The sequence below is a fragment of the Gobio gobio genome (genome assembly GCF_949357685.1).
Source record: "Gobio gobio genome assembly, chromosome: 3".
NCBI lineage: Eukaryota > Metazoa > Chordata > Actinopteri > Cypriniformes > Gobionidae > Gobio > Gobio gobio.
The window spans coordinates 59,166,704-59,181,811 of NC_137099.1; the positions used below are offsets into that span (position 1 = coordinate 59,166,704).

General features: G+C 37.4%; 1 protein-coding gene across 1 annotated transcript in view; it reads left to right on the top strand.

The window, feature by feature from the left end:
* LOC307124209 (adhesion G protein-coupled receptor E3-like) overlaps window positions 1–15,108 on the top strand; it is a gene marked incomplete at both ends in the record, with an annotated part of 117,143 nt that overhangs the window by 86,221 nt on the left and 15,814 nt on the right. The window contains 6 exons of the mRNA XM_079813256.1: window positions 692–808; window positions 10,032–10,213; window positions 10,323–10,481; window positions 10,557–10,763; window positions 10,841–11,073; window positions 14,872–14,938. Of these exons, the coding sequence (XP_079669382.1) occupies window positions 692–808; window positions 10,032–10,213; window positions 10,323–10,481; window positions 10,557–10,763; window positions 10,841–11,073; window positions 14,872–14,938 (965 nt within the window). The remainder of the gene's footprint in view (window positions 1–691; window positions 809–10,031; window positions 10,214–10,322; window positions 10,482–10,556; window positions 10,764–10,840; window positions 11,074–14,871; window positions 14,939–15,108) is intronic.

Genomic DNA, 15,108 nt, shown 5'->3' on the forward strand with positions numbered 1-15,108 from the left:
CGTCTATATCAGACGTGCAGAACACGTCAAAAACAGACGTCATAAAAACTTTCATTCTGGCTCCTCAGTGGACGTCTTTTCAACGTACGCCTCTAGGGGCAAAGACATTGAAAAGACGTCTTTTGGACATAACTTTGCTCAGTGGGAAGGTTTGGGTTAATCAGCCAAGAGTTCAGGGTATATGTGACAGTATGTTAACATTGCTTTCTGGAATACCCTGCAGACAAGCAACTGAATAAAACAGGGAGTATATACACAGGAGGAAATTAAACGGGAACAGCTGAACAGAATGATTAGTAATAATTAATGATTAATAATAATTGATTAATAATGAGTTGCCAAGGAAACAAACTGCAAACGCAAGCAGGCTTTACAGGAACTAAACAGAACACACACCTTACAACCACAATGTGTTTTGGGTATATTTGTTGATTTGAACATAAAGCAATCAGCATTCTCAAGACATCCACAAACACTCAAATGCTTGCAGTTTATGTATACTAATAATCAATTACATTATTTGATGTTAAGGTACATTTTGGGTCAAACTACATCAGAGTTGAAAATCCAAATATAGTGAATAGTCATTTTATTTGTTTGTCTTTTGAGCAAATGTAATTATGTAATTATACTTTAATAAAACAGCAATTAAATAAATATAGCATATAACTGCTTGTTTGATTTTAATCAGAGGTTGAAGTCTTCATGGTTGGACAAAATGTCACCTTAGATAAAATCCCTCGACTTGACACAACAAATTCTTCTGTGGACATTGATCTCATCGGGATCGCCAAGAACAACAGTGACGGTATGTGAATTATTATTATTTTTTATTTAATAAACAAAAAACGTAGAAACATTTTTGCTGTTGTTATTAGGAGTGGGCAAAGTACTGGTAAACACGAGTAATCGGTAAAAATTTATCAGTCGTAGGGTTTTTTTTGGACTATCATCTCTATTGCGGTTACACGTTTTAAACTGTCGAAGAACAATTAGCAGTGAAAGAGAGCTAATTTCAGTATATGCTCGCACTCTCAGAGAGACTGTTTCTCAGTGCTGTCTGAGAGACGCGCAACATGAAGCCGCTGCTCATAGAGCCTGTGAGAAGAACTGAGTGCTTTTCTAATTGGGCTTGAACAGTTCAATACACACACCTATGTGTAAAAGTAGAGATGTAAAGTCCAGGGGTCAGAAGGTAACATCTAAACCTCTGTTAATTCTCAATAAGAGCTTCTGTAGACGTATAACAGAAATAAAGTCAGTCTGGTTAGTAATGTGTGAAGCTGGTAATGCTGTTTGTGGAGTTGTTTAATCCTCCTCTGCTGAGATCTTGTGATTGTCAGTGTCTCAAGTTGTCCACCACAGGGCAGCAGAGACTTCGAAATGTGAACAGAGGTGGAAAGTCCCGGTTCAGAAGATAAAAAGTCCTACTCCATATTTTGTTACAAACACCTGGAATTGCTAATAGCACAGTTTTTCAGCCAGGAGGTAGAATTAATTAATGAAATCAGCTGACTGAGTTCATGAGTGGAATAAAAATATGGCAGGACTTTTACTTTCTGACCCCTGGAGTTTACATCTCTGGAATTCTGACATATTTGCAAGTAAACGGAGTCAGTTATGTCGTAACCCCTTAACTGTCACCGTCCGCTAGCGTGACGTTTTCCAGCCAGCACAGCGACGGAGGCTCCACATCGGTTAGCCCAGATGAAATGAACACTGCTCAGTCTGCACACTACAGACTGTTAAGTGTAAAACTGAATCAGTGTTGGAGTTAATTAAGTAATTAAGTGATTAATTAAGTGATGGTTGCGCATTAGTAAAGATAGCTCCTGTTAACAATCAGAATCACTGAAGGAAAGAGAAACAAGAACTACAACTGACTTCAGCCACAGCTTAAGATGAAATCAATTCTCAGCAGAGGAGGATTAAACAACTCCACAAACAGCATTACCAGCTTCACACATTACTAACCAGACTGACTTTATTTCTGTCAGACGTTTTCAGAAGCTCGTATTGAGCTCTTATTTGTGTTGAAACTGTTGAACTGTTATTGGTTATTGGTTTTTTGGTTACAGTGTTTTCTTTAGTTAGGCAGTTTGATGACTTTTTAATATTATTGTTTCTCTGGCTGTGGTAACTGAGTTAGCTATGGCAGGAAAAGCAAGAGTAAACACAAACAGATGCTGTCGGCTACTCAGTGATAAGAATACGATCATTGTATAGTGATTTAATTCATTGAACGTATGGCTGAGTAAGAGCAATATACTATTCATTTTGTTTTCATTGTGAATCCAGGAAAGATCCAAAGCGATTTTAAACAGTAAGGCTGAATAAGTTTTAAATCAGATTGTACACTAATCACTTCAAATTCTTGCAAAATTAACTCACACACAGACATCAAGAATCAGCATATGAATCTCAACAATGGTGACATGCTTCATGGTGCAATGCATTCTGAGTGCATCATATGAAACTTATCCATGGCTCCCAGAATGCATTGCACCATTGAAGCATGTCACCATTGTTGAGATTCATATGCTGATTCTTGATGTCTGTGTGCGAGTAAAACTCATAGGAGCCCAAAATATGTAAATAGTGTATTATAAATTGTTTGATGTTCTGATTAAATTCTATTATTCTGTTGCTGTAGATTCATAATTAGTAGTGGGAAGTTCGGATAATTGAATCTCGTTCAGCAAAATGAACTAATCTTTTTACGAGTCATTTTGAGTCGTTTCATTCATTTCAGAAAAATATAATTAAAATGCCATGTTGAATAGCCCAACCCATCTAGTGCTTATGAAAATTTTGATTACATTTGTAAAACTAAATAAAAATAAACTATAGGGTACTGCAACCAAAGCCAAATGATAAGAAACTGAAACGTTTAATTTATTGATTAGTTGTTGGGTCAGGCTATTGCAGTCTAACTCTGTTAGTTCACCTCACCTCCTGATCCGAGACATTCTTTCTTTTGCAACTTCATATTTATCACGTTTGTTCTCCGCCTCTCGTGTCTTCGAACTCCTCGAGACGTTAGTTGTCGACTCGTCTGTGTCTGACTCTGATCTGGGTCTGGGCCGGGCCATGTGACACAGGTCCGGGAACAGAATGGTTAGTTCATCTTTCGAGTCTCGAGTCTCGAGTTCGGGTTTGAGTCTTTCGTTCTTCCTGTCAGTCTATGCTGTCAGTAACGGAAACAGAAAAGATTAGTTCTTACGAGTCTTTCGGGTTTGACGTTTGAGTCATTTGTTCTTTTGCCACGTGACTTGTCACCGTATTGAACACTAGTTCACAACCTTTTTACTAACAAGCACGTAGTTATTTTTTTATTTTAAATATATATAATTCTCAGTTAATATCAGACATAAACAAATATGGGAAATATATTGACTATTCAAGTCTAACATCACAAATTCAAGTCAATTAGACTATTACTCATTTTGAATCATATAGCACAAACACACATACATACATTATATATATATAGTAATAGTCTAATTGACTTGAATTTGTGATGTTAGACTTGAATAGTCAATATATTTCCCGTATTTGTTTATGTCTGATATTAACTGAGAATTATATATAAAAAAATTAAATTAAATAAAATAACTACGTGCTTGTTAGTAAAAAGTTTGTGAACTAGTATTCGATACGGTGACAAGTCACGTGGCAAAAGAACGAATGACTCAAACGTCAAACCCGAAACTCGTAAGAACTAATCTTTTCTGTTTCCGCTATGACAGCATAGACTCTATGGGACTGACAGGAAGAACGAAAGACTCAAACCCGAATTCGAGACTCGAAAGATGAACTAATCATTTTTGTTGTTTCCGGTACAGATTCAGGATAATGCGCATGCACGGTCAACACAAAATGAACGAATCACTCTCTGAGACAACTCGGTAGTCCCGAGTCATATTAAAGATTCGTTCAAAATGAACAAATCATTCATGAACGACACATCACTAATCATAACAATAAAACAGAATTAATAACATACTACCCGTCTAAATCTCCCACATAATATCAATGAGTTAAGCCAATATATGATGATTATATTCTTATCATCACTCAGCTTACAGAATCTGATTATATTTTATCTTGCTGTTCTCACCATAACAAACAGACACAGCTGTCAAGAGAAAAACTAGTGTTAAAAAGTCAAGAGCCTGACTAAAGCACACACTGATCGCCACAATGGTAACATCAAATCAAACTATTACTTTCAAATAAGTAATCAACATCTAAGCCTCTTCTTAATTCTTAATACGAACTTCTGTAGATGTCTGACAGAAATAAAGTCAGTCTGGTTAGTAATAAGTGAAGCTAATGTTGTTTGTGGAGTTGTTTAATCAGATCTTGAGAGATGTAATGTATTTTATCTTCAGTTGATTTCATCCAAGGCTGTGGCTGGAAGTAGTTCTTGTGTTTCTCTTTCCTTCGGTGATTATGCTTGTTAACAGCAGGTGTTCTTCACTAATACAAAATCATTATTCAATCACTTAATTATCTCATTACCTCCAACACTGATTAAGTGTTACATTAAACAGCCTGTAGTGTGCACACTAAGCAGTGTTCATTTCATCTGGGCAAATCCATGTGGGGCCTACATGGAAACTGGGTGCAAAACTGGCTGGGTCCCAGTTAGATAGTCCAGGTCAAACCCATTTGGGCCCCACATGGCTCTGCTGGCTGGGTTGGATCCGTGCACAGTAAATTGAATTAACACCGCTCTGTGTTCATATGGGAATCACCAGCAGGTGTTAAAGGTCCTGTTCTTCGTGATCCCATTTTTCAAACTTTAGTTAGTGTGTAATGTTGCTGTTAGAGCATATATAATACCTGTAAAATTATAAAGCTCAAAGTTCAATGCCAAGCGAGATATTTTATTTAACAGAAGTTCCCTTTCAAAGCCTACAGCGAACGGCCGGTTTGGACTACATCCCTGTACATCCTGCTTTAAAGACATCAATAGATCAGTTTGTTGACTAACCTCCGCCCACAAGAATATGCAAAAAAGGGGGCATGGTCTTGTTGCTCTCCCACGTGGAGAAGAGGAAGTGTTGGGTTCGGTTTCTTTTGTAGTGTTTGTCGCCATGTCGTCGAGACGCTGTTATTTTCATCCCGGAGTCGAACCACTTTGTTTGTCCAGGGACGCTGTATTTTGAGCGCATGCATCTCCCCGTTATGGTAAGAGGCGTGACCTTTCCGGGCAACGTGCACTAAGCTGCTGTCGAATCACAACACGGAAACCGCTGGCACAATCAGAACTCGTTACGTATTTCTGAAGGAGGGACTTCATAGAACAGGGAAATCCTCAAGCCGTTTTTAGGACAGTGAAAACAGCGGTATACAGATAAGTAAATTGTGTGAAAAATACTGTTTTTTTACACACGAAACATGATCACATGTTATATTGCACACTGTAAACACAATCAAAGCTTCAAAAAAATAGGACCTTTAATATAATTCAGAATTAATGTTTGATCAGGGTTGGAGCTAAACTCTGCAACGCATTGGCCCTCCAGGGCAAGATTTGAATAACCCTGTGTTATGCTGCGTTCACACCAAACGCGAATTGAGCGTCAAAATCGCGTCTACCGCGTCTAGTTTCACGCGCGTACATTTTGAATGCATTCGCGCGTCAGCAGAGAATTGGACGCGCGTAGAAATCGAGCGCTGGAAGCGAAATTGACGCGCGTTCAAGGCACTCCAGGAGAAATATGTCATAAAACACCACTCTGCCTCTTTTCATTTTCATTAAACATATATATTAAGCATTAATAGCCACACAAATGTGGTCCAGGCAACTCCTACATTATCTTCACTGCATGTATGTTTAAATATCCTTAAAATATAAAGTTATTAAACTTCTCTTTGCCCTCAGTCAAAACGATTTGGCAGACAACAAATTATAGATTCATGAGAGCAAAGCTCGGCCGTTAGATCTACACAAAACGAACCACTACAGGACATCAGAGCCAGCGGCAGACGCCAGAAGGACTGGCCGAGGAAAGGCTGCCTTCGCCGGGGTTATGAGCAGTGATTGCCCGGTGATCGCCTGGATCTCACAACTCCAAAAACACAAGATTATTTTTTTTAAATAGGCGCTCTCTTTATAAATAAACCACAGATTTGAGCTTTAAACAACTACATTCCCACCTGAAAACGTCTTAAAACTACATTTTGTGACACAATAGTACTGTTTTTAATTTATGCAGGGTTTCTCATACACGTCACTTTACCACGTGACAGCAGCGAGCAGGCTCCTGATTGGTTAACGCGGCGCGAATTGACGCCAAAGTTCAAATTTTTCAACTCGGGAGTCAGACGCGAATTCGCTTCAAACGCGTGAATGCACAAAAGCACCATTCGCGTGTAACGCGCGTATCGCGCAAGACGCTCAATTCGCGTCCAATTCGCGCCATTCGCGCGAACTGGACGCGCGAATGAGGCGGATTCGCGTCCTTCGCGCCGCGCGTAACGCGCCTTCCGCGCCGCGGGACCTCCAGACGCGCGTCAACGCGCCTTTCCATTGACTTAACATTGAAATCACTCGCGCCTGACGCTCAATTCGCGTTTGGTGTGAACGCAGCATAAAAGTAACACTGAAGCAGTGTTAAAGTTTATACGATACTTAAGTGATTAATAGACTGATGATTGTTTGATTATTAAAGACACCTGATGATAATGAGCAGAATCACTGAAGGAAAGAGAAACACAAGAACTACAACTGACTTCAGCCACAGCCTTAAATGAAATCAAGAGAAGATAAAAGACGATATTAAATCCTTTTTATTACAAGCCAGACTGACTTTATTCCTGTCAGACATCTACAGGTCCTATTGACAATGAACAAGTTTAGATTTTGATGTTTTATTGAAAATATTGCGTCACCATTATGGTGATGTGATCAGGGTTTATTTTAGTTGGACAGTTGGCCTCTAGACTTTTCATGGCAGAATTTGGTCTTTGTAACAGTGTTTACTGAAACACATAATTTTTTGCAAAAGAAGTCATAAACAAATATGGTCAGGTAATACATATTATACATATTAATATTGCTAATCTAATCTTGAAAATCTCAAAATGCTTTTGATTGCATTATTTTTGTATCTTGATTAAGAACAAGTTTATATGGTAACACTTTATTTTAAGGATCAGACATTAGGCACGAATTAATGACTAATAACTGCATTTGTAAGTAACTAGTTATGTACTTGTATGCCATTACAAGCTATTTATAAGGCCTTTATTGGCTGTTGTCTTATTTTTGTCTTATAGCCCCTTTATACTTGTTTCTGTCCTAACAATGTACTAATTAGCTAAAAATAAAACAAACTAATAGCTTGTATTGTGCCAATTACACACTTTATAAGTTCCCAGTACACTGTGTGAATGTGTGGCTTATAAGTATGAAATAAATATAGAATGGGCATTTCAACACAGACATTTAAATTTGCAGAGAAACACTGTCTTTCAAGCAGTTGTTCTATGCTAACAAATTATTTATTACTTAAATAATCCCTTTATTAACGGGTAACAAGCACATTTATCACTAATTTATCACTAATAAATGCAATATTACTTCAGATTATGTTCCCTATTCTAAAGTAAAAATTTGCTGTTTTCCAATAAGAAAAGAGACATGTACACAGAAAAATCCCCAGTGTTAAATTAACACTCATCAGTGTACATATGTGTCCACACTACAGGGTGTTAAAAGTAACACTTAAGAAGTGTTAAAGTTAATGAGATAATTAAGTGATTAATTAAGTTATGATTGACCATTAGTGATGAGAAACACAAGAACTACAACTGACTTCAGCCACAGCTTTAGATGAAATCAACTGAAGATAAAAGAAGACATTAAATCTCTGAAGATCTCAGCAGATGAGGATTAAACAACTCCACAAACAGCATTACCAGCTTCACACATTACTAACCAGACTGACTTTATTTCTGTCAGACGACTACAGAAGCTCTTACTGAGGTTTAGATGTTGATGATTTATTGAAAATAATAGTTTTGTTTGACGCCACCATTATGGTGATCAGTGTTGTTTTCGTTGGGTTCTTGACCCTTGACTTGTCAGCATTTTTTCTCTCTGTCTGCTGTAACTGTTTGTTACAGTGAGAACAGCAAGAGAAAATTGATGATGACAAGTTGATGACAGATGATGTTGGCTTGTTGTTGGTGATACAGTTGTTATCATCATATAGTGCCTTATTTGCTGATCTCCTGAGAGTCATTGATTATAGTACCCTTGTGACTCTACAGCAGGAGATCCAGCAGCGTTTTCATCAGATAAACTGATCAATGTTTAAAACATGTACATAAGTCTTGTTTTCCGGTTTAATAACACATCACACAATAAGCACTTCTAACTCCTGCGAGATTAACTCACACACAGACATCAAGAATCAGCCTATGAATCTCAACAATGGTGACATGCTTCATGCTGCAATGCATTCTGGGTGCATCATGCAAAACTCATCCATGGCTCCCAGAATGCATTGCGGCATGAAGCATGTCACCATTGTTGAGATTCATAGGCTGATTCTTTATGTCTGTGTGTGAGTTACTCTCGCAGTATTTAGAAGTGATTAGTGTACAATCTGCTTTAAAACATATTCGGCTTTATTGATTAAAACCGATCTGGATCTTTCCTGGAATCGCAGTAAAAACAAAGTTATCCGTGATTTAAATCAATATACAATGATCATATTCTTATCACTAAGCAGTCAACAGCAACTGATTGTGTTTACTCTTACTTTTCTTGCCATTGCAAATTCAGTTACAGCAGTCAAAGAAACACTAACATTGAAATGTCATCAAACTGCCCAACTAAAGAAAACACTGATCACCATGATGGCGACATTAAAAACGTTTCAACACAAAATAAACAAGAAAGTAATTCTCAATAAGAGCTTCTGTAGACGTCTGACAGAAATAAAGTCAGTCTGGTTAATAATGTGTGAAGCTGGTAATGCTGATTGTGGAGTTGTTTAATCCTCCTCTGCTGAGATCTTCAGAGATTTAATGTCTTCTTTTATCTTCAGTTGATTTCATCTAAAGCTGTGGCTGAAGTCAATTGTAGTTCTTGTGTTTCTTATCACTAATGGTCAATCATGACTTAATTAATCACTTAATTATCTCATTAACTTTAACACTTCTCAAGTGTTACTTTTAACACCCTGTAGTGTGGACACATATGTACACTGAGGAGTGTTAATTTAACACTGGGGATTTTGCTGTGTAATATTGCAGTGAACAACTCAGCGTTTATTGTTTTTATTCTCTTTTCTTATTGGAAAACAGCAAATGTTTACTTTAGAATAGGGAACCTAATCTGAAGTAATATTGCATTTATTAGTGATAAATTAGTGATAAATGTGCTTGTTACCCGTTAATAAAGGGAATATTTAAGTAACAAATAATTTGTTAGCATAGAACAACTGCTTGAAAGACAGTGTTTCTCTGCAAATTTAAATGTCTGTGTTGAAATGCCCATTCTATATTTATTTCATACTTATAAGCCACACATTCACACAGTGTACTGGGAACTTGTAAAGTGTGTAATTGGCACAATACAAGCTATTAGTTTGTTTTATTTTTAGCTAATTAGTACATTGTTAGGACAGAAACAAGTATAAAGGGGCTATAAGACAAAAATAAGACAACAGCCAATAAAGGCCTTATAAATAGCTTGTAATGGCATACAAGTACATAACTAGTTACTTACAAATGCAGTTATTAGTCATTAATTAGTGCCTAATGTCTGATCCTTAAAATAAAGTGTTACCGTTTATATTTATTTTAGACAGTAAAGACTCTGCATTGTTTTATATAAACTTGATAACTTTATACATTATATATTATTAATATGTGTAGTGTGTAAGTTTTTCATGTGTGTCTTTATTATTTGCTCTCATTTTGTAAAAAGATTTTGATCATATCGCCCACCCCTAGTTGTTATTGTTTTAACATAGTATTGCATGTAAGCTTCTGTTTCTGTCACACAGGATCAGCTGCTGTGGCTTTCATGAGTTATAACACAATGGAGAATCTACTGAAGCCCGACTTCTTCAACACATCAAATGACACGATTAAAACCATGATGTCCACTGTGATCTCAGCTACTCTTCCCAAAACCACCAACCCTAAACTCACCAAACCAGTCAACTTCACCCTCAAACACATCAGAGTGAGAGACTGAAATGTGCTTTTGTCCAACCTGAGAACTGATGAACATCAGAAAACATCTAATATTCAGTGTTGTAATATTTTCTGCATGTTCTTTCTTCTTTTTGCAGGAGTTCGACCCCAGCGGTTCTCTGTTCTGTGTGTACTGGAATATCAGCGAGTGGATTGTAGATGGTTGTTCTGTTTTAGAGACCAACAGCAGATTCACTGTGTGTTCCTGTGTTCATCTGTCCACATTCGCTCTCATCATGCAAACCAGCCCATCAGAGGTACGAGAACATTTATAGAGAGCATTGAAGAACAGCACAGATTTGGCACTCATGTACTCTGACATGTTTTCTCAGAGCGACTCACTGATGGAGCTGTTGAATTTGGTGTGTGTGATCGTGGGGCTGGTGTTCTTCAGTTTGGCCCTGTTGACCTTTGCCCTTTGTCAGTGGAGTCCTGGAGTGAATAATGTGGCTCGAATCAACCTCTGTGTGAGTCTGCTGTTGGCTCACCTTCTGTTCCTGCTCACACAACAGTTCCTGATCCGCATACGCCCTCAGAAGGTGAGAATGATGAAGGAGCCCTACAGCTCAGCACAGCCTCACTGAGAATCATCATAACCGTCTCTCATGCTCTCCAGGTGTTGTGTGACGTGATATCAGGTGTGCTGCACTTCCTCTTTCTCTCCGGCTTTGTGTGGATGTCCATTGAAGCTGTGCTGCTCTTCATCTGTGTGAAGAACCTATCACAGATCAGCTCCAAAAAGAGGGAGGTGCTTAGTAGTGGATTCCTGTGTGTGATTGGATATACGGTTGCTCTGGTTGTGGTGAGCGTGTCTGTCGGGCTGTTTCCTGAAGGCTATGGCAGCAAACAGTGAGTTGTTGTTGTACTACTTTAATTTGCTTAGAAGGAAATACAGCAGCTCAGGGGTCTCATTTATAAAACTTTACGTAGATTTAATCCTAAAAGTGTATGTAATACTTCAAAGTTTATTTGACTCTACACTCAAGAGTGTTAAAAGTAACTCTGAAGAAGTGTTAAAGTTAATGAGATAATTAAGACATTAATTAAGTGATGATTGACCATTAGTGAAGACACCTGATGATAACAGGCAGAATCACTGAAGGAAAGAGTCGCCATTTTAAGTCACCATTATGGTGATCGGTGTTTGCTTTAGTTGGGCTCATCAAGTCAACTTTTTAACACTATTTTTTTGGTTTCTTTAACTGCGTATTTAGAAAACACATTTTGTTATAGCAAAAAAAGCACAGAGATAATCTGTTCAGGAGTTGTTCTTGTTTAAATTAACGTTATCAATGTAATCATCATTTAGTGAATTGATGAAGTAATATCATTATGAGTCCAATCTCTAATTGAGTGTGTGATGTGGTGATATTACATTATAGAGTACAACAGCTCTGTGAAGCTACAGCATGAGAATCTGCACTAAAAAGTTTGGTACTACTTTGTTGCTGACACACTGGTTAGATGGTTAGAATAAAAAATTACTAAAACAATTAATCTTATAATTTATTCATGCTGCAATGCATGCTGGGAGCCATTGGTGAGTCATGATTGGTGCACCCAGAATGCACTGCAAAAAAGCTTTTTCGTGACCACCATTGTTGAGATTCATACGCTGCTTCTTGATGTCTCTGTGTGTCTAAATGACAGAAGTTCAAACCCTTTTTTGAACAGAATAACTTTTAAAATTCCATCTGATGATATTGAAAACAGCAGATCTTATGCTGTAGTTTCAAGGTTGCTGTAATTAACAAAATAAACCTAACTCAGAGATTAGGCTCTAAATGACATCAGTGATTCAGCTCATGAAATCTTTGTCTAAATATAACCAAAATCATCTGGTCATGGATATTTTCTCTGGACTTGTCTAGCCGCTATAAATCTGATAAATCAGCCAGACAAAATATAATGTTAAAACGTCAAGGGTCAAGAGCCCAACTAAAGCAAACACCGATCATCATAATGGTGACGTAAAAATGGCGACTCTTTCCTTCAGTGATTCTGCTTGTTATCATCAGGTGTCTTCACTAATGGTCAATCATCACTTAATTAATCTCTTAATAATCTCACTAACTTTAATACTGATTCAGTGTTACTTTAATACTCTTGAGTGTGGAGTCAAATAAACTCTGATGCTGCGTTCACACCAAATGTGAATAGAGCGTCAGGAGCGAGTGATTTCAATGTTAAGTCACTGGAAAGGCGTGTTGAAACGCGTCTGGAGGTCCCGCGGTGCAATAGATGTGATTCCGCCTCATTCAAATTGGACGCGCGAATGAGGCGGAATTGCGTCTCAAATTTTGTGCAATCACGCGTTTGAAGCGAATTCGCATCTGACGAAAAATCTGAACTTTGGCGTCAATTCGTGCCACGTTAACCAATCAGGAGCCTTCTTGCTGCTGTCACGTGGTAAAGTGACTTGATGAGAAACCCTGCATAATTTAAAAATACTACTATTGTGTCAAAATGTAGTTTTAAGACTTTTTCAGGTGGGAATGTAGTTGTTTAAAGCTCAAATCTGTGATTATTTATAAAGAGAGCGCCTATTTAAAATAAAAAAATAAAAAATTGTGTTTGTGGAGTTGTGAGATCCAGACGATCACCGGGAATCAGCGCTCATTAACCCCGGCGAGAGCAAACGTCCTTCTGATGTTTGCCGCTGCTCTGATGTCCTGTAGTGGTGCATCTTGTGTGGATCTAATGGCCGATCTTTGCTCTCATGAATCATCATTTGTTGTCTGCCAAATCGTTTTGACTGAGGGCAAAGAGAAGTTTCATAACGTAACTTTTTTTTGGATATTTAAATATACATGCAGTGAAGATAATGTAGGTGTTGCCTGGACCACATTTGTGTGGCTATTAATGTTTAATATATATTTTTAATGAAAATGAAAAGAGGCAGAGGTGTTTTATGACATATTTCTCCTGGAACGCCTTGAACGCGCGTCTATTTCGCTTCAAACGCAAAAAATTTAGCGTTTGAATGGATTCAAAATGTTCAAGCGTCCAACTAGATGCGGTAGACACGATTTTGACGTGGTGTGAACGCAGCATTAGGAGTGTTAATTTAACACTGGGATTTTTGCTGTGTAACTTTATCTGCATATCATTTCCATGCATATTCCCATCCACGTGACACCATCTTTAACACTGTCCAAGGTACAAGACATTGAAAAATATTAGATACAAACAATAAATGCCAATTGTACCTTTCACCTTACATTGCTGAAAATCATCCAATATCCTTTTTGTGCTTTAGAATAAATATATCAAAATATCCATTTTGTATAAAATACTTTCAGATAAAGTTTTTAGAATAGATATCCATGGGCCAAATATTAGGGTATTTTAATTCAAATCAAATTCATGCAGTTTTGTTGGTAATTTCTTTAGACACTTTAGACAACTTAGCATCTGTAATTCACACATCTTTGGATCGTGAGAGAATCGTGGGATTCAATCCAGGATCTTCTTGCTGTGAGGAGACAGTGTTTCCCACTGAGACACTGGAGCTGCCCTTAATCACAGACATAAGACACACTTTGACTATTTCTGTCAGACGTCTACAGAAGCTCTTACTGAGAATTAACAGAGGTTTAGATGTTGATATGTTTGGTTAATTTGAAGTCACCATTGTGGTGGGGTATCAAAATGAAAACTTAAGATTTAAATTACGAATTCGTAAGTGTGGGTCAGAGTTTGTGTGGAGGAGCGCAAATCTTCCCGTCAAGTTTGTTTTTTATAAATCACAACTCATGCGACGGAAAATCATACGCCTCTTTTAGGGCCTGTTTGTAGTACAAAATTTGTTTACCTTTTAAGGAACAAGTGGCCATCACTGGGGTGGTACCCCTAGGTTACATTTTTGTACCTGTAAGTCAGGGGTAGGCAAGTTCCTACACAGAGAAAACGGTCAAAATTATACCTTTAGGGGTACAACAGCTGGAACAGGACCCTTAAAAGAACATCTTTGTACATCTTTTACTCCTAAAAGGTGCAAATTAGTACCTTAGAGTACACATTTGTACTTTAATATACTACTATTAACCTTTTTGTGTTAAAAAAATGTACAAAGATGTTCTTTTAAGGGTCCTGCCCCAGCTGTTGTACCCCAATTTTGGTACAATTTTGACACCCCTTTTCTCTGTGAGTAGAGAGCTGATGTCCTGCAGATTTTAGCTCCAACCAAGCCACCACAGTATAAAACTCAAGGCTCCCAGAATGCATTGCAGCATTAAGTAAACTAAAGAAACACTGATCACCATAATGGTGATATATTTTCAATAAATCATCAACATCTAAACCTCTGTTAATTCTCAATAAGAGCTTCTAGGATTGGATTGGAGGATTGGAGTCAAACTCTGCAGGACAGTGACTCTCTAGGACCGAACTTGTCTACCCCTGCTCTAAGTAGAGGAAAACAATGGTATAATGGTATAACCTTTAAATGTACAGTTATTCGTTTTGTTCTCCAAGGAACAAAATTGTACCCTGTACCTTCTTTTCTGAGAGTGTATAAATGAGACCCCAGGGATTTTTTCTGCCATCTGATAAAATACATTTTTGACACAGGCGACATAAATGTCACCCACAAGATTAAATGATGTTTGTTTTTGTTGTTGTTTTATTGTGTTTTCCTCTAAACAGCTGCTGGATTAAAATAGATAAAGGTTTTATCTGGAGTTTTCTGGGTCCTGTTTGTGTCATACTAGCAGTAAGAACATTTATTCTTTATCATGATTTTAATTTATATTAAATTAGAAATGAAGCAGTCAGTCAAATTTACATTATTTAGTAAACGGATATCCACTTTAATAAAAAAATTATAACAAACACGATTCATGTAACCATTTTAAAGAAAATCTAATGTTTTTATAGCTTTTG